Raw genomic sequence first — 23,746 nt, forward strand, 5'->3', positions numbered from 1 at the left:
CGTCGTTGCCGGCTTGCTTGGCAGAAACATTCGCCGCGCCAGTTGATACCACCAGCCCCGTCCCAACAAATTCTCGCCACTCTTTATTTTCTCCCATTTTCCTTTCCGAACAAGCCACAGCTTAAAACGGGGACATGTTCTCTCGCTCTGAGAATCGCTCTCACCACAGAAACAATATCACCAGCCCCGTCCCAACAAATTCTCTCCACTCTTTATTTTCTCCCATTTTCCTTTCCGAACAAGCCACAGCTTAAAACGGGGGCATGTTCTCTCGCTCTGAGAATTGCTCTCACCACAGAAACAATATCACCAGCCCGGTCCCAACAAATTCTCTCCACTCTTTATTTTCTCCCATTTTCCTTTCCGAACAAGCCACAGCTTAAAACGGGGACATGTTCTCTCGCTCTGAGAATCGCTCTCACCGCAGAAAGAATACTATGGAAAGCCGTTTGGCTCATAACTATTACAGCTGTAATTTAAAATAAATACAGCTGTATTTAATGATAAATACAGCTGTATTTAATCATAAATACAGCTGTATTTAAAAATAATTACACCTGTATTTAAAAATATATACAGCTGTATTTATTATTAAATACAGGTGTAATTATTTTTAAATACAGCTGCATTTAAAAATAAATACAGCTGTATTTAAAAATAATTACACCTGTATTTAATAGTAAATACAGCTGTATTTAAAAATAAATACACCTGTAATTACTTTTAGATACAGGTGTAATTATTTTTAAATACAGCTGTATTTATTTTTAAATGCAGCTGCATTTAATAAATGCAGGTGAAATAAATTAGAACTTGAATCGGAAAATGTACGACATGCAAAGCGACAATCTCGTGGAGATACTACTTCCGGTGACGCCACTGGATCAGACCCGCCATTGCGTCAATTATTTGTTGCAGTCTGGTAATGAGCCAGAAGAAGTTTTAAGAAGGTAAGCAACGTTTTGTTTGCTTGTTCATTTGTGACTTAATGGAAGAAACAATGCGTGATCTTTGAAACACGGGTACCGGGTCCCGGTTTGATAACCACTGGCAGTGGCAATCAAAGATGGCGTGTAAAAGCAACTTTCTGTGTTTTGGAGTTCATTAAATGTTGGGATGAATATGTCAGGTTTGAGGATGCACATTTCTGTAGGTTCATCTCGGTATTCCACCCCCTCGGCTTTCTGTTGTAAATATTAAGCTGAGCACGGTGATCGAATGTGGAAGCTACGTTTGGTCAAAGGTCACAGAAGATTTGCGTCGTGCAGCGAAGGAAAGAATCGCGATCTTGTTTCCGAATCGGTACCTCTTTGTTTTTCATTAAACCTGTCATTCTGCTTGCTCGGCTTTGTTAGATGTTTGCATATCGTGTTGCTATTTTCTTTGCTTTTATTATTGTTTCTTACTTGTGCTTCGTTTATCGATACAACGCAAGTAATAAAAGTGTTTGGCAATTTTCAGGGAAAATGGAATGCTACTTGTAAGTACAACGCATGGTGTATTCCAGGATATCTGATCAAGAGTTGGATGCGTTGGTGGAACCAATTACTGCTTCCAACAAGCTTACTGGGTCCTTAATGATACAAGCTCGTCTGAAAGGACAGGGGACAGTACTTCAGGTAACTCTTTTGTGCTGAATATTAGAATAGTAAAGCTTCAAAAAGGAATTTTAAACTGTTGAAAAACAACTGAGAAATGGACCAATGTTTCACAGTCACAGATTCTGATTTTAAAGTTAAGTAATACCGTTTTTATATTTAGTCAAGTTTTGACTAAATATTTTAACGTAGAGGGGGGAATCGAGACGAGGGTCGTGGTGTGTGTGTGTGTGTGTGTGTCTGTCTGTCTGTGTGTGTGTTTCGATCCATCATACAACGCCGCAGCTATGGAGGTCAATGCGTTGCTTCGGCAGGGCACTGTGGACTCCCCTAGAGTTGTATTTTGGGACCATGATTTTATGTTTTCCGCTGGAAAACAGTTTACGTTACCTGAATTTGCAGCGTCATTTCCTGGGTGATGGTGTGCATCTAGCAAACGTATATTCCCAAGCTTGGGACCTGTTGGCGTAACATATCAAGATCAAGAAGATCAAGCAACGTCAGGACAGGCCAGGTTGTACAAGTCCCTTCGTCAGGCGATAAACACAGTCGGTTTTTGTGTGATTAAATAATGTTGTAGCCGGGTCAGGTTGCATTGTGCGTTTTGACTGATCAGCTTACAAAGCACGGGTATAGGAACAGGGAATCTTCAAATTGTTTACATTTTCTTTCTTGTTTGATGCGGGTGGGTGGCATTATAAATCGACGGCTCTAAATGGGGTCAACCAGATCGGTAGATGGGAAGTAACTCGAGTTTATGACAGGCTCGTTGTGGATGATGTCCCTTGTCTAAAAACCAGTTCAAGGTGGAATGGTTCTGCGACTGGATCAACACGATTGTTGAGTGTTCTGTCAAATCAAGATATCGTGACATGTTTCAACAGTATGTTTCTGTGTTGGTGGATAGTATGGATCAGTGTTTTTCCAGAGTACTTGGAAATAATTTTCAGGTGAGATTCTGATGAACATGTTGGTGTTACGATGCCTTTTCATGTGAGCGTTTGTCAATTCAGAGAATCAGAATATTTGTTCCTGTGGGGGTACTGTATGTCAATTACCTCGGGTGTTTGTCATTTCAGTGAATCAGGAAATATTGGTTCCTGTGGAAGTACTGTTTTGTCAATCACCTGTTATTTTGCCTAGGAGATTCCAAATTTATTTTGATTGTGGTACTGTGGGCTAGGTAATATTTCATGTGGAGGTACTGTTGTCACTTGTGTTGGCTGGTGCCTCACAGATTACAAACACTATTTTGGTTAAAGTACATGTACCGTGGGCTAGGTAATATTTCATGGTGGGGCTGATTTTTCAGAGAATCAGAAAACATGGTTCGCTGTTGTTCTTTTTGTCAAATTAAGCTATAGGGCCTCAGAGATTCCAACATTAGTATGTGGATTTGTTAGCCAGGTATTATGTTGGTGTGTGACAGTTCAGAGAACCATGATGTAATTTCCTGTTGGTGTTCTGTTTGTCATAAATGTATTGAGCCTCAGAGATTCCAAACTCGTTTGGTGGGGGTACTGGGTGCCAGGATTTGAGTTTGACACAGAAAACACAATTGGTTTGAAGTACTTTGGGCCAGATTTTAATCAATTTCTTTGGTTTGTATTTCAGACTCCCAAAATCTGGTGACAACTTCAGAAGTATGGGATATTAAACACCTTTTACAGGCTGAACAGTGAAGGAGTTGTTAACTCCTGCAAGGAGCAGCAGACAAGTTCAAGGCTTATGTGTAATTCTCAGTAATCTGACAAATAAGGCTGTGTTCACATATCCTGTTTTTTATGCACAGGAATATGCCTCCCAGGAGGGCAGCGTCAAGGCGGGTAGCCGAAGTGACCCGAGCCGCTGCAGGTCGGCCGAGGGCCAGCAACCAGACAGCCTCGCAGCGACAACCCGGTGGGTTTGAGTCAGCCACAGCAGGAGGGGAAGAAAGCGCCACTGCTTTGGCCGCGGTATTGGCAGAACTACGCAGGCTGGGGGAGCGGCAAGAGACCTGCCAAGTGGCCATTGTCTCGCTCCAGAAAGACAACCAACGTCTGCAAGAAGCTGTTTCGGGTGATCGTGAGGCCATCGCCTCAACATCGGGATCGATGACAACCGGTACCAGCAATTCTACCCTGTCTGGCTCGGTTGCCAACCTGGTCAACACAATCACAGGTGAGGCGGCCACCCAATTGGTGCCTGTTGTTTTGTTCGTCGAGGATAAAGTTAAACGCAGGATCTGGGGCCCGGGGCGTCAATCCACAATGACAACTGAAAAGTTTCAAATGGAAGCGTGTCAATGTTAATTGTAATTCAATCTGACAATGATCTCTTTCCTGCGTTCATGCGGTTGCAAACAGACCAGAATTGGTTCTGTTCTGTTCACATAGTACTTTGAGTTCACTTACATGCAAGGGTGATGCACAGTATTCCTATGGAGAGAACTTCATCTTTAAGTGTACTTCGATTAACTGAAGATATTCAATTGTTTACTTCAATGTGGGAGGTGTGCAATGTGTAAATACACATCAACTCAGTCAGTAAGATTTATGTGCTGGTGTATGATGCAGAGCTGTCAGCCCCTATGAAGCTTCATGTGTAGCAATCTTGAATTTATAGTGTAGCAAATGGTGTTTATCTTTTAAGTATTGCATCATCTTATAATCCACTGCACCTACATGTTTATATGTCAAGACACAAATGTTGCAATAACTGTGTTCAGACAAGAAAACAGCAGCAGGAACAAATGAACATTGTAGAGTGTCTGTATAACGAAGTAGCATTTTCTGTTTTACAAGTAGCATGCTACATCGAAAGCGTAATAGTCTGCAGCTCTAATTGGGCCACTAATGCGGCATGGTGCTTTTGGATTCCACAAGTTATTTTGCATGTTGTTTTTAAGGCAAATATGTCAGAAGCTCCTAAAGAACTTTAGTGGGTAAGCCTGTGACATTGTTGTCCACATAGAGAATACTATATGGTTTCCTATGAAATACCAGTTTTACACAAGTTGTGCTTTTAAATATTAAACTGCGAACAATATTTCAAAACACTAGTGTAAAACTGGTATCAAACAGGAAGCCATGTAGTATTCTGTTTATCCTACATACAGGGTTCGTACAGGTCATGGAAAGTCATGGAATTTGATTTTTAATTTTCCAGGCCTGGAAAGTCATGGAATTTCAATTCAAGTCATGGAATTTCAATTCAAGTCATGGAATTTAACATAAATAAGAAAGAAAAAAAATTAACCTTTAGCACGCCAGCTTTCTTTCGAGTTGTTTCTTGACAACAAAAAGTATGCGGAATTGGAACGAATTACCAAGGAAGATCTTCGCAATGAACTGTGTATCGCGGTGAAAAAAATGACAGTTCGTCAAGTCACAGTGTTAGTGACGGTTATGAAACGGAATTTACGAAAGTGCAGATGGATACAAACAGTGGCTGGTCCAGTTTAGTGAAATGACAGGACCAGCAAACATTACCGATAATCTGACTGCGTAGCAAATGCTTGACTTGCTTGTCAAAGAGACACTGCGTAGAAACTGACTCAAATTCAGTGCAAAGCAAGCCAGTGTCAAAACTGGCAGTGACAAGATGTAAAAAGTTTGCGTGTTCGGAAATGGCGACCTGTGGATCTAGTCATGGAAAATGTTATTGAGGCTCATGGAAAAGTCATGGAATTTTGTTTCTAAAAACCAGTGGGGACCCTGTACATACTGTTGCATGTTCATTGCTGTAAATGTCCCTTTGTCGAAGCGCCCAGATTGAAGAAGCTTAAAAATTGAACCTGGATCTCTCCGAATGCCTCGTGTAATCTTTAATGTCAAAGCAAGGAAATGTCACTGGTGTGGTGTTTACGTTCTTAAAATTCTTCCGAGTGTTCAAAGAAGGACGCTTGTTTCGGTATTGGAGGCAGTGAAAAATCAGGTCCTTGTCAGACAAGACCTCTTTACACATGCAATGTAGAGTGAATGGTATTGTTATGACATGAGTGGTATGTCACGTTAGTGTAATAAATAGAGATTACACAACGTCATCGAGTGAGGGACCGAAAAATATTGAAACTCGAGGATGATTTTTTTGTGGTATCAACCGAGACCGTAGGTCGAGGTTGATACCACACAAAAAAATCATCCGAGAGTTTCAATATTTTTTGGTCCCTCACAAGATGACGTTTGTGTAATTTGTGTATACAATGATAAATTGATTGTATACAATGATCAATCTCTATACCTTCCTGTCACTGGAAGCAGCAACACTTGAAAGCATAAGTTCCCTTGACAAACGTCATTTATGATTGGCGTCATCTATGAATGACGTCACTGTCTAGACAAGACAAGTGCCGGTATCGGCAAACCTTGTCGCGGCAAAGGCGTGCCTTGATACCATTGAGATCATAGGAGATGCACAGCAGTGCCGATACCAGGTTTCTTTAGCTTCACTTTAAAATGATATCAGAACGATAGTTATTCACTTGAAAGTGAACACAGGAGAGTTGTATACGTTGTATTCTTACACGCTCCACAAAGGCACAGAGTACGGGGAGCCATCCAGCGGGTTGATCCTGGTGGAGTAGCTGTCAGAGCTTTGGCGTTGAGGCCCACGAGACGTCGTCTGTACCAAGTATCAGGACCAAACGCTCTCTGGCATCTAGACGGATACCACAAGTTGATATCGTGAGTACAGCTACAAATACATACACTGGGCACAAAAAAATCCTTTTTAAAAATTTGGTGAATGTTGAGTGTGTCCGGTGGTGGGGAGGATGTTAGGGGTTGTGCCAGTTTGAACATGGAATTTGAGTGGATTGATACAGGTGGCATAAGGAATTCTCTTAAACATTATTTTATGACGCTGGAATCTTTCTTTTAAGACCTACATAACCCTGAGATAATAAGGTCTTATAATGGGGGTAAACTTACAGAGGTTATGAGCAGAATATCTTAGAGAACAGCATACCTGCCAATTGCTACGATTTTGGCGCAGCATGCTCCGATTTTGCAGGAATTGCTACGCTGCTACTCTAAGCCCTGAGCTGCTACGCTAAAAAAAAAAAAAATGACAAGCGTGCAAAATGTTCACTTATTGCTTGACAATCAACAATGAACATTGCATAACTAGTCGAGTACCGATGGCTGGGAACCACTCCGTTAAGACTCGATATTGTCCACGTGACTTGCTTAGCAAATCGTGAATTTTATTGCAAGCATTCGCATTTCCGGTGACTCTATGCGCCAATTGTGAATTTGATTAGAATATATGTGTTCTGCGCGTTCTTAGAATCCGGTTTCATTCTAGAATGGACCGGGTCCAGGTTGGAATTCTAACCCTGCGCAAGTACAGGGGTGCCATTCTAGAATGAAACCCTTGTTGCTGGTCCATTCTGAGGAAAGTTGACATGCGTGAAGCAAGGGGGCCGTAATGTTTGTAGGTAAGACAGAGTTGTCTTCCCTTGAATTATCTCCACCTGCACCTTCCCTTTGATAAAATGGGGCTGATTTGTCTACCCCTGAAAAAATCCTTTGGCGATCTTGCGATGTCATGTCATGTCAAGAAAGTTGACACTCCTGAGTACGCAATAAACAAAGGCAGACCATAGCAAGGGGGACTACCAGGGCGGTAATGTTTGCAGGGCAGTTGTTTTTGTGATGAGAGCCGGTTCGGCCGCTTGCAATGTCAGCGCTGTCTCCCTCTCGGAAATGTCCGTTTTTTTGACAATTTTTTTGACAGACAGACAGACAGACAGACGGTCAGACCGACTAACCGACAGACAGACCAACAGAAGGACAGAGTGAGTTATAGAGCTGTTGTCACAGGTTTAAAAAAAAAAGTTGACATTAACAAAAACAGAAATCAACAACTTTTGTCTGGTTTTATAATATTATGGGAAAACATTGAAAGCAATTCATAGTAGTAGTACTACCACAACAAATACTCTCAAAGGGGAATTCCATGCCTAAAAGTTTGACAGTTTTTATTTAATCTATCAGAATCCCTGCTTCCAAACTGTGATATGCCCACGTTTCAAACTCTTCATGTATATGAATAAGATTAAAAGTTACAAGCGAGATCGGCAAAACACTGTCAGTCCGAAAATTTCCGTTCGTAGCGATCAGTGCTGAGTGTCTCTCAAAATCGTAATCACTTTCAGAACATCACAATCCCAATTCACGATGTCTTTGAGTAAAGTGTAAAAAACCCGAGAGAAAAAAACCCAACCAAACACACAAAAAACAAAAACAAACAGAAAATCCACATTTGTGGCTTTGGCTGTGTGATAGTCTAACTGAAATGACTATTCCAACTTGGACCCAAATTCCAACCTTGCGCACGGCCGATTCTAGAATGGACCAGCAACAAGGGTTTCATTCTAGAATGGCACCCCTGTACTTGCGCAGGGTTAGAATTCCAACCTGGACCCGGTCCATTCTAGAATGAAACCGGATTCTAAGAACGCGCAGAACATATGCAATGCACTTGTTAAGTTGTAAGCTGTGCACAGTGACGGTGTTAGAAGTGGAAACTGGAGGGAGACAGGATAAAAACGGGGAAACGTAAGGGTGGTGAAGATTATGGTGCAAGTTCCACGCCGATGCGGGCAAATCATTTTCAACGATTTTTGCCGAAGAATTCGACAGACTTTGCGTGTATAGGTAATAATACCTGCTATTCCGACTTGGTTGTGTGACAGACGTTTTCTTCCACACGAGATTACGTTGATTGTCTAAATCTACTTTTTGACGGAAGTGGCCGAACAACTGTGAATGACGTCTCGTTATATGGGAATGACGTCACAGTCATCGTCACAGTCTGTATCTTTTGAAGCATCTCATTCTTCATGACGTCTTTCTGTGTCTGCATCCGCAAAATGTTTGTTCATTCCGGAATCTTTGTCATCTATGTTCAGAACTCTGTCCTTATAGTGTCAGACAAACAGGCCTCCTGAGCGAACCACTTTCCAAGGGAACTTAAATTCGCGTATGGAAACAGTACTGTCGTCTGGGGTGCCGTTTTCAGTATTCTGAGCGTTGAAGAATCTGTAAAGAGAAGAAACGATAACAGCAGGAGAAATAAAAGTCGTGTGTGCATTTTATGTTTTTTTGGAGTGACGATTTTGAGTTTGAATCCGTTCTTGCCATGCTCCTAAAGCGTGTAACATACAATCTTGCATACGTTTGCTTTAGTAGTGGCAAAGAAGGAAAGCGTGTGACATTGAACTATGTTTAGACGGTTGTAATGTCGTAGAGCTCTCAGAATCTTACAAACGTTTTTGATGGCATTTTAAATGCGGGCTTGCGATTCAAATTTAAGATTATGCGAGTGCTATGCTTATAAACACCAATTGCAACTCTGACATTGGGTGAAAGTTCCAAAATGCTACTCTTTGGGCTTCACAGGGGTTGGCAGCTATGAAACAGGGTCTTGAAAATGTCTTGTTTGGGATCGTAAAAGGAAGGGCGTCTTCTAAGGGGTAGGTGGGTAACGAAGGTGAGTCGTGTGCAAGTATTTTCTTTTCTTTTCTTTTTATTTTGTCATTTTCTGGATATGTAATGAAAGACTGGTCCATTGATGATTTCCCCACGGAATACAAAACATATTCTGGTTATACCTTACCATTTCTACTGGGTGGTTATTTAAATTTGGTTGCTTTGTGTTTTTTTTAACAATAAACACCCCTTCAAGTTAACAGAGAAATAAGCAGAGGGGGGAATACTTTTCGGTGAATACCAAGCTACCTAGTCCTAACAAATAACCACCCAGCAACCAGTCTGAATCCTCGATAGCTCATAGGTTGAGAAACCACACTGTGTGGTCACTGCTTGGTGACTGAAAAGTTCTGAATGCTCAAATATTCGAAAGAGGAAAGAGCTCATACATACTGCATTTACACTATTCATTTCAGGTTTCAACACACAGAATCCAATATAAGATCCATAAGTTTGGTTGTTTTCTAAATCAAAATCTACGTTGTACCAGACACAAGGTCTCAAGGCAAGTAACTCTCATATTTTGTGTAGAAAATAGAGTTGTTCCCATTTTGCATTTGTACAAATAAAAAGACAGTAATCTGTAGGTCAATTATATTTCACTTCATAAATAGAACTTTTTTTCCCGAGATACTTAAACATGAAAAGAACACAAAAATATTTGCCTTATCGTCTTAGCAGAACAACTATGTACTTTATTTTATTCGAAATTAAATTAACTGCTATAAAGAGTTTGCAGAATTGCGCAATTTTCACAGAACTCTTCAACCATGGATTAATCACATGCTTGTGCAGGTAGACTGGCTGAGTGAATAATACTTGATCAAAATAATTATGTGTGCTGTGGGCAGGCTGTCTGTCTGTCCAAGGACAAAAAATGTAACGTTGAGCTGTTATCTCAGAAGTTTATACAGCTAGACCTCTGAAACTTTGCACACTTTTAGGGTTTGATGATTTCACGAAGTGACCCCAGTTTCGTTGACCCTCATCAAATTTTGGGGTCACAGCGGGGTCATGTTCGTTTAATAAAAACTTAACGTTGATGTTATCTCAGATGTGTTTTTAGCTAGAGCTTTAACCCTTAGGCTGGTTGTCGCGACACTTTACGTATACTGTCACCTGGTTGTCACGACATATGTCGCGCTATTGGCTCAGTCTGTTTGGTCGGTTCCGATTACCTCCCATTGATGCGAAAACCTATATGACTGTTTTTTGTTATGTTTCTCTCTGTTAATTCACCAGTGGCTATGTAACATGTGTTACAGAATTGCACCGGTGTAAGGGTTAATAGTACGCACACTTCTAGGTTTTGATAATCTACCAACTTGACATAAGATTGTGGGCGGGGATGTAGCTCAGTCGGTAGCGCGCTAGATTTGTATCCAGTTGCCTGCTGTCAGCGTGAGTTCGTCCCCACGTTCGGCGGGAGATTTATTTCTCGGAGTCAACTTTGTGTGCAGACTCTCCTCGGTGTCCGAACACCCCCGTGTGTACACACAAGCACAAGACCAAGTGCGCACGAAAAAGATCCTGTAATCCATGTCAGAGTTCGGTGGGTTATAGAAACAAGAAAATACCCAGCATGCTTCCTCCGAAAGCGGCGTATGGCTGCCTAAATGGTGGGGTAAAAACGGTCATACACGTAAAATTCCACTCGTGCAAACCACGAGTGCACGTGGGAGTTTCAGCCCACGAACGCATAAGAAGAAGAAGACGACATAAGGTTGATTGACCTTCGTCACAGCCCACTTCGTCAACATCACGGGCCAAAGAATCTAGACACAGCCATCGCCGAACGCTGAAGAAGAAGAAGATTGACCTTCGTCAAGTTTTGGGGTCACAGGGGGTCATGTTCGAATCAAAATATCTTAACATTGATGTTATCTCAGGTGTTTTTGAAGCTTGAGCTTTGAAACTTTGAACACTTGAAGGATTTGATCATCTACCTACGTGACCCTAGTTTGGTTGATCCCTGTCACATTTTGGGGTCACAGTGGGGTCAAGTTTGTAAAAGCTTTACATTGCGGTTTTCTCAGTTATTTTTATTAAATTTCACTGAATTGTATGTGTTATTAACCAGCAGACATTACCAAAATTTTGCTTATTTTTATCAAATTTTAGAGTCCCAGCAGTTAGTGGAATCCTCCTTTTAAGACCTACAAGACCCTTAAGGCTTATGGACATGACGAAGAAAAGTCATATAAAGCAATTGCTTTTCTTGATTTATTTCTTTGCAAAATTGAAGAAAGGTGGATTAAATGGGTTACACACCTTTTCTCAATGATATATATTAAAAATAATGGTCTTGATTCTCGGTCATGAAAAAGCACTTTGACCATTACTTTTTAATATTTACTGAGCATGTTACCTGTACTTATTTCCCAATAACTCTTTAATCAGAATTTGTGTGGTGAAATCACATATGGAAACGGATCTCTGTTTGTTATATTGCAGGTGGAAAATGGTGATTCATGGGGCAATCGATGGCTTTAGCCGGGCCACTACCTTCCTCCATGCCACCGAAACAACAGGTCAGAGACCGTTCGGGATCTGTTTTTGGGTGGAACCCAACGCTTTGGACTCCCGTCAAGAGTCCGCATGGACCATGGTGGCGAGAATCTGGATGTCGTCGCCCTCATGAATGAACACCGGGGAGAAGGGAGAGGCAGTGCGATGCAAGGCCGCAGTGACCATAACCAAAGGATCGAGCGTCTCTGGCTCGACGTCTGGAAAGATGTGGTGAACCCTTACCATGACTTGTTTACTGCAATGGGAACACCACAGGCAGAAGGTGGGCTGGGGATACTGAACATGGACAATCCCATTCACTTGTGGGCCCTCCACTATGTTTTTCTGCCCAGGCTGAACCGGTCCCTACAGTGGATTGTGGAACAGAAGAACCACCAACCCCTGAGGACAGAGCGCAACAGAACTCCCCTGCAGCTCTTCTTCAGGGGGATGCTGGAGAGACGAGCCAGCACATCCACAGCAGTACAGGACTTCTGGAAAGGGAGAAGCCTTCAATCGATAATCGAGGACCATCCTTTGCCAGACAGTCGTTAGGATGTGCCTGCCACGGCTTGCCCCCTCTCTGAGGAACAGCTCGTGCAACTAACGGAGCGCATTGACCCTCGGAGTGGGCCACCCACCGATCAACATGGTCAGATGTTGTTCTCCAGTTCGTTGCCAACATGCTCGAGTAAAAAAAAAGTTAGCTTGTGGACACCCCAAACCTGAAGTGTATAGCAGACCTGTGAACCCATACGATTTTGCCATATTTTGTACGCTTGATTGTCCAGACTACAAGCAGATTGGTCAGTGGAATCACAAGAAAAATTCATTGTCTACTTTTATTTACAAGCGCATTCCAAAGCCGATCCAGTGTTTTGACACATGATTACTGCTTTTGTCAATGAAAGAAGCATTCGTTTTAAATTGTAAACTTATTAGGCTACTTGCCCTATCCGCTCCAGCCACGTAATCGTGCAATAAATCTGCAATATCTTGCATGGCGTTGGGAGGTGTGCCTCAATTTGCGGGTTTGCTTTGAGACCTCAGAGTAAGGATGTGTCTGGGTGCAGACACTTCGCCTTCAAAAAAGTTAATTTGCACTGAGCAGCATTGGGCGGCAACAATGAAAGCCTCAAAAACAATCATAAAGTTTGTTCAAAGTACCAAGCATGGTAGAAGGTATAAGCAACTGTTTTTTTCAAATTGGTTTAAATCTGCGCTCTAATTCTAAACCAATCTTTGTAAAGTGGAAAGTCATTCAAATAAAGCGAAATTATGTCCGCTGTGTATTTTATTATTTTTAAACACAGGTACTGCACCACGAAAACAATATTGCTAAAAAACAAAAACAAATATGTACACTTTGTGAAAGAAAGTTGTAAAGAAAGTTTTACACAATGATTTGCCATTAGGTTACCTGTTTAATTGCACCAAACAGACATGGGATTCTTCCGTAAAATTACGGAATTCCGTAAATTTTTAGGCTCCAGGGATCATTCTTGAGATTCGTGCAAATCCGCTGAGAAAATGTTGGGGTATATGTAGGTAAAGACCCAAGTTTTTCGGCCGGTCCGCTGATCGCGACGCTCCATTCCATACTATTCTTGAACGGTTGGTTCCTAAAACGGTCAGACTGTTGCTGGTCGATCCGTATGGGAACGCGCTCTGTGTCTTTGTATGACGGCTTACTTGTGCCAAAACCTAGGGTTATCGTTTTCACGTGAAAATTAGTAATTAACAGTGTTAATTACTAATTTTCATTTTTGCCTCGTTTTCGGTCACAGTAGTCGGATTTTAAGAGTCCGCACTGAGAGGCTTCAACGTCCGGCAAACATCACTCTCAAACTATTTCTAAAATATCTTTTAACAGAAGGCCTTATCGAGCAAGTTATTCGACGGGAAGATGCATGTCACTGTTTTCTACAATAGCGCTATCCTAAAAGTTGTTTTGGGTATCTTAGAAAAGAATAATCGACCCCGAAAACTTTCGAATCGAAGCTGTTCGTAGCAGACGGACTTTTGATCGGCTGTGGTCTCACACTTTCACAGATATCTTTCAATATAATTCCTTAATCGACAAGTTGTCAGGCAGACAGCTGTACTTCATATTTGTTTCCACTACCACACTCATACATTTGCTTAAAAGTGTATTAGGGAAGGACAATCAATCCGAAAATGTTCGAACCGAGAGAGGAAAAATGGCGGCCGGTCGGACATGTGCAAAAGGTCCGACGACTAGCAGACGGATCTCTTCATCGAGACTCGCACACTTTCACAAATACAGACCTGTTTACACTACACATTGAGCGTAGTAAACTACGAATTTGAATAATATACTACGCAACTACGCAAGTCTGTCGTTTTCTACGCAAACGGTATTAAAAAAAAAAAAAAAAAAAAAAAAAAACACATTTTTTTTTTCTTTTTTTTTCGTCGTTACTGTTTACACCTGTTCCTTGTCCCGTTGTGCTCTCACACCGCCCCGTCCCTGCACGCAAACGGTATTGTTTCGGCTACGCATATCACAATCCGTAATTTTTTTCATCTCCCTTGACCGATTCATTTTCCAATCCTTGTTTTCGCCCAGCAGTCGTTTGCCGAATAGGCGTCTCCAAGCAAATGCCGGGCACAACTGAACGCGTTACTGCCAAACCATGCGGGCGTTTCGACACAATGGCTGAACGCAGAGCACACGAAAGTGAAGATGAGAACTGTGAAGAAAATGACTCCGAAAGGCCACTGACCAAAAAGAAAAAGACGAGCAATGCGCCGAACCAAGTCTTTCTGCCAAAATATTACAGGACTACCCATGCCTTGTCTCTTCGCGGAAAGGAAAACGTCATGCTCATTGCACTGTCTGCAATTCCCATTTTTCCGTCAGTCAATCAATACATGTGGTAAAAAGTAGCAATCATTGTTCTTGTTGTTGTGATAGGTCGACGAGAAATTCTACACATTCAATTACAAAACTACACATTTGCCTCATTTTGCTCCCAGAAAATACACATGCAATGTTTTAGGGGTAAACAGGTCTGCAAATATCTTTCGATAGAATTCGTTATTCAACAAGTTTTCGGACAGACAGTTGTATGTCACGGTTATCTACACATGCGCTCAGCTCTTAGTGTTAATTTAAAGAACTATGGACCAGAAAAGTTTCGAATCGAAGGATGTTTTGCTCTGGCAGGTGAAACAGTCGCGCATGCGCATTGAGCCCCCACAGTCACGAGGTACAAGAAAATTAGTAATTAACGCGTGAAAATTACTAATTTTTAGTTTTGGCACTAGTAAGCCGTCAGGAAGCGAGCCAAAACTGAAAATTAGACATTAACACTTGAAAATTAGTTATTAACACTAGAAAATTAGTAATTAACATGTGAAAATTGCTAATTTTCACGTCAGAATTGTAATTTTCTCGTGAAAATTAGTAACTTTCACGGGTTAATTACTAATTTTTAGTTTTGGCGCTAGTAAGCCGTCATATCTTTGTCTCCTACAGTCACCGTTTCAACGTAGCTATCGGGGATTCAGTATAAGCTAAAGCATACCGTATGAGAATGATTCGGCGCCATTTTTACATCGCTTCGAGCCACTTGCCAAAATGATGAGGAAGCTAAAGCGAGACGAAACCGTTCTATCCCGGGAAATTGACCAGCAGAAGTACAAGAAAAATCTCTGGAGATTCGACTGGCTCGATGAAGTTGTATCATTGAGCTGGAAATACGAGAAAGGCCAGAAGACACAAGACGTGAAACTGAAAGTTGGCGATGCTTTTGCTAAAATCAACTTGCCGGGAAAAACTTAGTGCACTTTGTGCAACGATGTTAATGTTATCAACTACGGTTCCAATGGAAAGACTGCCCTCAAAAGCCACTTGAAAAGCAACAAGCACCTGACTATCCTGAAAACCCAGTCGTGTAATCAGTCACTGGGGTCGTTTGGCACCGACGAGGTAAGAACATTGAAACCACACCGTCACACGCCACCACCCCCCCTCCCCCATCCCCGCCTCTCTCTCTCTCTCTCTCTCTCTTTCTCCTCCTTATTTTGAGTCTTAGCGTAAAATTAATTTGAGAAACATGGGAAGGAAGAGAAAGGGAGGGGGGGGGGGCTATGATTAAGCTGAAATATGCATTTCAGGGCCATTTTTGTGTGTCTAAAATACTAAAAACCTTCAGCTTCTGGGGGCTTTGCCCCCAGACCCCGACCAGGGGCGTTGCCCCTGGACCCTACTGGGGGCCTTCTGCGGCCCCCAGACCCCCACTTTTTTTTTCCTTAATTATCACTTTTTCTGAATCCCATGTCTCATTGTCTGACCAAATTTCTTTTCATGTATCTATAGTATAGATTTATAAGGTTGAAAATTGCTGAAAGTTTTTAAAACAGACTATTGTTTTTGAAAAAGACCTTAGTGTATTTTTAGGTTTATTGATGCTAGATATATTTATATATATATATATATATATATATATATATATATATATATATATGGCTTGCCCAATCCAACGTATAAAGGAACTCATTGTTATTCAGCCATTAACCTTCGCCGGCACTCGTTATCGACTACACACGGACGCATTCGTGGGGCCGTGCAGACCCATGCTTCTCAAAGAAGGAAAAATGTGCATATCCTTCCGTGGCACTCGTGGGGCCGTGCAGACCCATGCTTCTCAAAGAAAGAAAAATATGCATATCCTTCCGTGGCACTCGTGGGTCCGTGCGGACACAGAAGGGTGTTTGATGCAAATATCTCTTAAACGAGTTGGAATTTTTTAATGAGCTTTTAGAAATGCCTCAGACACCTAAAAAGCTATCATCTCCTAAAAGCTCATTAAATTTCAGTGATAATTAATTAATTAATTAATGGTCAAATTTAGACTGCACAGGGTATTTGGTAAAATATTATGGGTCTGCATGGCCCCACGAGTGCCACGGAAGGGTTTGCACAATTGTCCTTCTTTGAGAAGTATGGGTCCGCATGGACCCACGAGTGCCTCGGAAGGGTATACACGCTTTTCCTTCTTTGAGAAGTATGGGTCCGCACGTCCCCACGAATGCTTCCGTGTGTAGTCTAAATTTGACCATTAATTAATTAATTAATTAATTAATTATCCCTGAAATTTAATGAGCTTTTAGGAGATGAAAGCTTTGTAGGTGTCTGAGGCATTTCTAAAAGCTCATTAAAAAATTCCAACTCGTTTAAGAGATATTTGAGACAATGACAAAAGGTGACGTTTTCATGTCAGTATGTCCCAAATGACATCACCAGTACATTTTTCATTCTATCTAATCTGTTTTCGTTCTATTTTTTCTAATAACATGCGTTAACAATTGATTGCCAACTGGAATGGAAGAGCACAAAAAGTGTAACTTGATATGTAGTTTCTCTAGAGGGAAAAACATCTTCCACTTTCATGTCAGTGTGTCCCATGCAACATACATTTGCCAAACAGCTATGTGTAAGTAGATTATTTGTTAGTGGTATAGAAAATACTGATCAACAATCAAAGTCAGTTTTCACATTCATTTTCTACCTATTTCTTATTTGTTTATTCTTTTGGCAATGGTGAAATGTCAGCAATCGTGTGTCATTCGGGACAGTAGACATGACACCTGACCTTTTGTCACTGTCTCATTTGCAATCAAACACCCTTCTGGGTCCGCACGGACCCACGAGTGCCTTGGAAGGGTATACACGCTTTTCCTTCTTTGAGAAGTATGGGTCCGCACGTCCCCACAAATGCTTCCGTGTGTAGTCTAAATTTGACCATTAATTAATTAATTAATTATCACTGAAATTTAATGAGTTTTTAGGAGATGATAGCTTGTTAGGTGTCTGTAGCATTTCTAAAAGCTCATTAAAAAATTCCAACTCGTTTAAAAGATATTTGCAATCAAACACCCTTCTGGGTCCGCACGGACCCACGAGTGCCGGCGAAGGTTAAAGACATTTTCCGAATTACAATGGTTTAATAGCCAACTTGCACAATACCCCTTTTGAACAGCTCTCTGGTGCGAAAGATAAGGAAGGTTCACTTCCCTACGGGCAAACGTTTTGCTCTCACAAGCACTGGTGTTCTCTGGCTTGTGTAAAAAAAACAAAATAAAATCTCAATCGCCTTACTTTTGTATACAGGACATGCTTGGGTACTTTGAACGAACTAAAGGATTATTCTTGCGGCTATTATTGCCGCAGCCAATAAACCTTTAACGACTTTGTGTGTGTCGGTGTGTGAATGCTCTGATTTGTTTTGCTATTGTGTATTGCCGTGAGCTCTGGCGAGAAGGGGTGATTAATTTATGTTCATTATTATTATGTCTCACTGTGTTTTCACAGCTGTACAGAACAGTGAAAGGGATACTCGTTCAAACTTTGGTATGATGCCATGAGCGCCATAGTTTAACTAGAGTCAAATCAGTTATTTTTCTTTTTATATTCAATGGTGCCTCATTCACCCATATTCATCAGAACATAAGCTTTTTGCAACGTTCATTGAAGGTCAAGGTCCCTTTAAGTTACCTATCAAACCTCATAGTGGTGTTTATTGTTTATGGTTAGTGTTTTCCCCTGGAGCAATTTTTTGATTAGTGCTTTTGTGAACAAGAAACAATTTACAAGTGGCTCTATCCCATCTTCCCCCCCCCCCCCCCCCCCCCTTCCACGTGGCGATATAACCTTCGTGGTTGAAAACACCAAATAAAGAAAGAAAGTGTTTTAAACATTTTCAGTTCTCCATTTAGTTTGGTGAAGTAGTGTAGAGCATTTTTTGAACATCAATAATCATGTATGAATTTATTGCATGTTTGTTGCTAGAATATTAATCATTCTTCTGCTGAAGAACTTTGTGCCTGATGAAAGTAAACATTGTGGTCAGTCGCATAGGTACCCCCCCGCGGGTTTGGGGGAAGAATTTACCCGATGCTCCCCAGCATGTCGTAAGAGGCGACTAACTGATTCTGTTTCTCCTTTTACCCTTGTTAAGTGTTTCTTGTATAGAATAGTCAATTTTTGTGAAGATTTTACTCAAGCAGTATGTAAGTGTTATGTCCTTTGTACTGGAAACTTGCATTCTCCCAGTAAGGTAATATATTGTACTACGTTGCAAGCCCCTGGAGCAAATTTTTGATTAAGTGCTTTTGTGAACAAGAAACAATTGACAAGTGGCTCTATCCCATCTCCCCCCTTCCCCCGTCGCGATATAACCTTCGTGGTTGAAAACAATGTTAAACACAAAATAAAGAAAGAATAGGCACCCCCTAAAATCAAAGGTGAGTTTTAGATACTAAAATGTGCCAACAAATTTAACAGCACACCCGAGTCCCCTTTTTACTTTAGTTGCAAGATCAGTACATGTTCTATCACGGAATTTTGTTTTGTTTTTGTAATTATGTGTATTTAGAGATTTTTCCAACCAAACTATTAATCTTTGAGCTCAGATGTCCTACTTTTTGACGTATTGGTATGTTTATTCAAGGTAAGCTAGACGAATCATTTGTATCAGGAAACTAAAATAAATGAAATTCTGATTTTATGTGAAAAATTGAATCAGTATCACAACAATTTCAAAAATTATTCATATTATGTGCTGGTTAATGACTATTACATTTGCAAGCCAAAGCTCTGTTTGCATTCTGAATTTTGCATGTAAATGTCACATTTCAAAGATCACCTATATATTTAGGTGTGTGTGTAGTCTTTTTAAGAACATCAATTATATACATTTATTGGATCTTGATTGCTTGAATGTGTATGACACATAATTCTTGTGTATGAATAAATGTGTATGACAAGTTTGAATATTGGATAATACAAATTGTTTGTATGGATTTTGATTCCTGTATGGTGAGGCAATGAACATGTGCGTGTGAGATGTCTATGATGGACAGCAAAATGTAGTTATGGATTCATGGCTGCTAGTCATATTAAAAAAAACAAGTTGTTTTTACAAAAACACAAAACATAACTCAAGTTGTCTGCCACAAATACAATTAATTTTAATCAAACAAGTGTCATGCAGAAAATCCACTTTAAATAAGGAAAATCATCACAAAATGGAATGCATACTTTATGTTTATCACATCACAAGACACACTGGTAATACTTGGCAGGTGAGAGTTAACCCATCACACAATGGAATGAATATTTTTATCACATCATTAGACTGGTATTACTTGGCAGTTGAGAGTTAACCTATCACAAAATGGAATGAATACTTAATTTTTATCCCATCATAAGACTGGTAATACTTGGCAGTTGCAAGTTCATCCATCACAAAGTGGAATGAATAATTTAATTTTATCACATCATAAAGAATACATCGGTTCTACTTGGCAGGTGACAGCTGAACAGTTAGCAAAACAGTCACTATTTAATACTGGTTACAGAGACGAGGAATTGAGGCTGAAATTTATAAACTAAACAAGAAAGCTGAAATTGTGTGAGCCGTTTGTTCGTTCATGGGCTGAAACTCCCACGGCTTTTACGTGTATGACCGTTTTTACCCCGCCATTTAGGCAGCCATACGCCGCGTTCGGAGGAAGCATGCTGGGTATTTTCGTTTTTCTATTACCGGCCACCGAACTCTGACATGGATTACAGGATCTTTTTCGTGCGCACTTGGTCTTGTGCTTGCGTGTACACACGGGGGTGTTCGGACACCGAGGAGAGTCTGCACACAAAGTTGACTGTGAGCAATAATAAATCTCTCGCCGAACGTGGGGACGAACTCGCGCTGACAGCGGCCAACAGGACTGAGCTACATCCCCGCCCTTGTGTGAGCAGTGACCTTCACTACAGAGGAGTGTAAAACTATAAAAGGAAAAGCAGTAGACAACGCCAGTTTTGGTTAATTTGGTAAAACATAAAAACAGACTATCGTTACACAGGGCACGAATATCACATTATCATAACTGTTACAAACGCTTTTGAGTTTATTAATTTGTATACCATTATGAGACAGTATAACAAAGTTGTTAGCGTGCAATTGATTTGTTTGTATCCGGTTTATGGTGTATATTGCCAAGTTTTGTATGGGACACTGTAACACTAGTCCGAGTGCTTTTGATATTTTGCTGGCAACGTGTTATTCGTGTAGTAGGGGGGTTGAACCATTTATTCTGTACATTAGGTAACTGATACCTGATATGATGTGAAGTGCTTAGTTTACTTGATCAATAGTCGAGAGAAATACAATGCTTTACATGTTTTCCATGGACAGCGTTACACGGAACACGAAAAGCAGGCAACATAATGACAAACAGTGGTGCAAAAAAACAAATAAGAACAGAACACACTCTTGAAACACAACGGCAATTTAAATAATGCAAAACACAAACATCAAATCTTCGAAAGTCTCTCTCTTGCATTTAATAGCAAGTAAGAAATGATGTACGGTACAGGCACCCAAAATAAAGCTTATTTTACTGAGAGAAAAAACCCACACACACCTTGTCTTAATAATTTTAAGATTTCAAAGTTCAACGTTAAACACCCCCCCCCCCCCCCTGCAAAAAGCAAAGAAAACAATCAAAACAAAAACAAGGTATGTAAAGGAGTATAGGAAACCGGTTAAATCAGGGTCATGTTTTTTTTTTCCTTTGCAGCATGACCTCAAATAATTCAGTTTGAATACATTTGTGAATTCCCTTCAAAATTGCAGAACAAACATTTTTTCGCAGGGTGTGTACAGAAAGAAATACCAACACCTACGGCTACCAAGCAAAAATAATGCGAAACACAAACATCAAATCTTCGAAAGTCTCTCTCTTGCATTTAATAGCAAGTAAGAAATGATGTACGGTACAGGCACCTAAAATAAAGCTTATTTTACGGAGAGAAAAAAAACCACACACACCTTGTCTTAATAATTTTAAGATTTCAAAGTTCAACGTTAACACACCCCCCCCCCCCCCCCCCCCCCCCCAGGGTGTGTACAGATAGAAACACCAACAGCTACGGCTACCAAGCAGAAACTAAACGCACCATTGAAGGAAAGTTTTTACAATAAATAAAATCCACCCCCTTCAAGAACAGCCTGGGACAGCTTCTGCCTCAGTTCTTGACGTGTCGGGCAGACACCTGCATTCTGAGGGCACAAGTTGACACTCTGGGGAGTGGCTTTTCGGGTGTGTCCACAAACACCACGGTCAGAGGACTCTGGTACCCTCCTGGTACTGTGGACCGGCTCCCAGACATGAAAAACACGAAATCTGAGATGGTGGTTTCTCCGCACTTTCCATCTGAAACAAGACAAAAAAGAAATTCTGAAATAAAGGAAACATCATCCCGCTTTCTTAATAAGCATACAAGTACCAGGACTCAAAAGAGAGGGAATTATTGCATGCTTGTGTTCATTTGTAGAAGCGTAGAAATGTTAAGCATGCTTTGCGACACAGAATGAAATGCTATTTTGAAAGCGTAACTTTTCTTGAGACTTTTTTTGAGCTGCTTGACGTTCAGTTTGATATGTGAAGGCAAACGAGATTCATTTTCCCAAATCTTTGGAGCTTTCAGGGGTAAAACCATGTGTTTATCATTTGCTGCTTTACATATAAGTTATTCTCCTGGGTCGTTTCCCATTTTGTGACATGTATTTTCAGTCCTTAAAACATGTATTAAATGGCAACTTGAATGTATACTCTCCCAAAAAAGAAACTTGACACAGGTAAACATTGATGTTTTTCAAATATATAATATATGTTAGAGGAAAGCACCAAAATTCAGTTTGAAGTTTGTCGGTTACATTGTTGCTAACAACTAACCCATAAAAAGAACATAATTGAACCAAGACTTTACTAAGTGGTCGCCCTTTTATTGAATTGCAAAAATTCTCGTCTGCACAAAAATCATGTGCATGGAGAGTATCGAGAGTATACATATTTTCTTTAGTAATAATTTTTTTTCCAGTAATACTCCAGGTTGTTAATGATGCAGACTTGCAACAAAACAACACAGAATATATATGTATATATTATTTTCTTGGTAGTGTTAGCAGTATTCAAATTCATGTCACAACTTCCGGTTTCCATGTTATGAAGGTGCTTTACTTTTTTTAAATTTTTTTATTTTTTTTTTAATTTTTTTTTTTTAACATTTTATTTCCTTTATATACACATAAACACAGCATAACATACATCATACACCGAGTTTATCAACAAAGCGTATACACACGTACATAAGGTGCTTTACTTTAAAACCTTTGTACTTTTACTGAACACTAAGACAAACAAAATGTGCAAGTATTTGTTATTCTATCTCTGCAGGCCAAGGATATTTATGAAACTAGTATTTGTGAATGAAATTAATTTGTACAGCTTAAATGTCTCAAGTTAAATTTAATAAAAAGTCTACTTTATAACATGGTTTTCCCTGGTACACAGCTCTGGAGATTAAAGCTGTGGTCTATTTATGACTTTCCTGGGCTACGAGGTTGAAAAATAGGGATACAATCATGTACAGAATTCTGTACAGCAAACGCTACCCGAAACCCCACCTATACGGCGTGTATGACCTTGAGAGCTTCAGTCAACGCTTGAATTTTTCAGGGATAACAGCCGGTTTGCTCTCTCAAGACTGATCATATTTTATCTTCAAGAGAGATCAAGGGGAAAAAATAAAAGCCCCGGCGAAGATTCGAACTCTCGACTTCGTGTCTCATGTCCTAACCACTAGGCTACTGCGCCAATTGAGAAAATGAAGGAAAAACATTGATATGAATTCATGTTATGTTATTCTTGAAGCAGCATGATTTATATCTCTATCCGCCCATTGTTCAGAAGTTTGTTTGTTTGTTTGTTTGTTTGCTTAACGCCCAGCCGACCACGAAGGGCCATATCAGGGCGGAGCTGCTTTGACATATAACGTGCGTCACACACAAGACAGAAGTCGCAGCACAGGCTTCATGGCTCACCCAGTCACATTATTCTGACACCGGACCAACCAGTCCTAGCATTAACCCCATAATGCCAGACGCCAGGCGGAGCAACCACTAGATTGCCAATTTTAAAGTCTTAGGTATGACCCGGCCGGGGTTCGAACCCACGACCTCCCGATCACGGGGCGGACGCCTTACCACTAGGCCAACCGTGCCGGTTGTTCAGAAGTGAATACATGTATAACTATTTCTTAGATGTCTGGTTTCAACTGGCTTTGGAGAGATTCAA

At 40.6% G+C, this 23,746-nt stretch overlaps 1 protein-coding gene across 2 annotated transcripts; it reads left to right on the plus strand.

Moving 5' to 3' along the window:
• The first annotated feature begins 726 nt into the window (after positions 1-726).
• On the plus strand, positions 727-19,382 carry LOC138953056 (uncharacterized). Of its 2 annotated transcripts, XM_070324830.1 has the most exons (5): positions 727-950; positions 1,462-1,619; positions 3,391-3,758; positions 6,116-6,262; positions 11,528-19,382. In XM_070324830.1, the coding sequence occupies exon 5, from the start codon at positions 11,672-11,674 to the stop codon at positions 12,134-12,136; it is 465 nt and encodes a 154-aa protein (XP_070180931.1). In that variant the 5' UTR covers positions 727-950; positions 1,462-1,619; positions 3,391-3,758; positions 6,116-6,262; positions 11,528-11,671; the 3' UTR covers positions 12,137-19,382. The 2 variants fall into 2 exon arrangements, with proteins under 2 accessions (XP_070180931.1, XP_070180930.1); XM_070324829.1 differs by lacking the exons at positions 727-950; positions 1,462-1,619 and adding an exon at positions 2,085-2,548.
• The last annotated feature ends 4,364 nt before the right edge of the window (positions 19,383-23,746 follow it).

This window comes from Littorina saxatilis, linkage group LG17 (genome assembly GCF_037325665.1).
Source record: "Littorina saxatilis isolate snail1 linkage group LG17, US_GU_Lsax_2.0, whole genome shotgun sequence".
NCBI classification, from domain to species: Eukaryota; Metazoa; Mollusca; class Gastropoda; order Littorinimorpha; family Littorinidae; genus Littorina; species Littorina saxatilis.

Bases quoted from the DNA above. Each gene is read 5' to 3' on its own strand.
- LOC138953056 (XM_070324829.1), top strand. From the start codon at position 2,484: ATGTTTCTGTGTTGGTGGATAGTATGGATCAGTGTTTTTCCAGAGTAC. The intron at 2,549-3,390 runs GTGAGATTCTGA...TTTTATGCACAG, and splicing joins TACTTGGAAATAATTTTCAG to GAATATGCCTCCCAGGAGGG. The intron at 3,759-6,115 runs GTGAGGCGGCCA...CGCTCCACAAAG, and splicing joins CCTGGTCAACACAATCACAG to GCACAGAGTACGGGGAGCCA.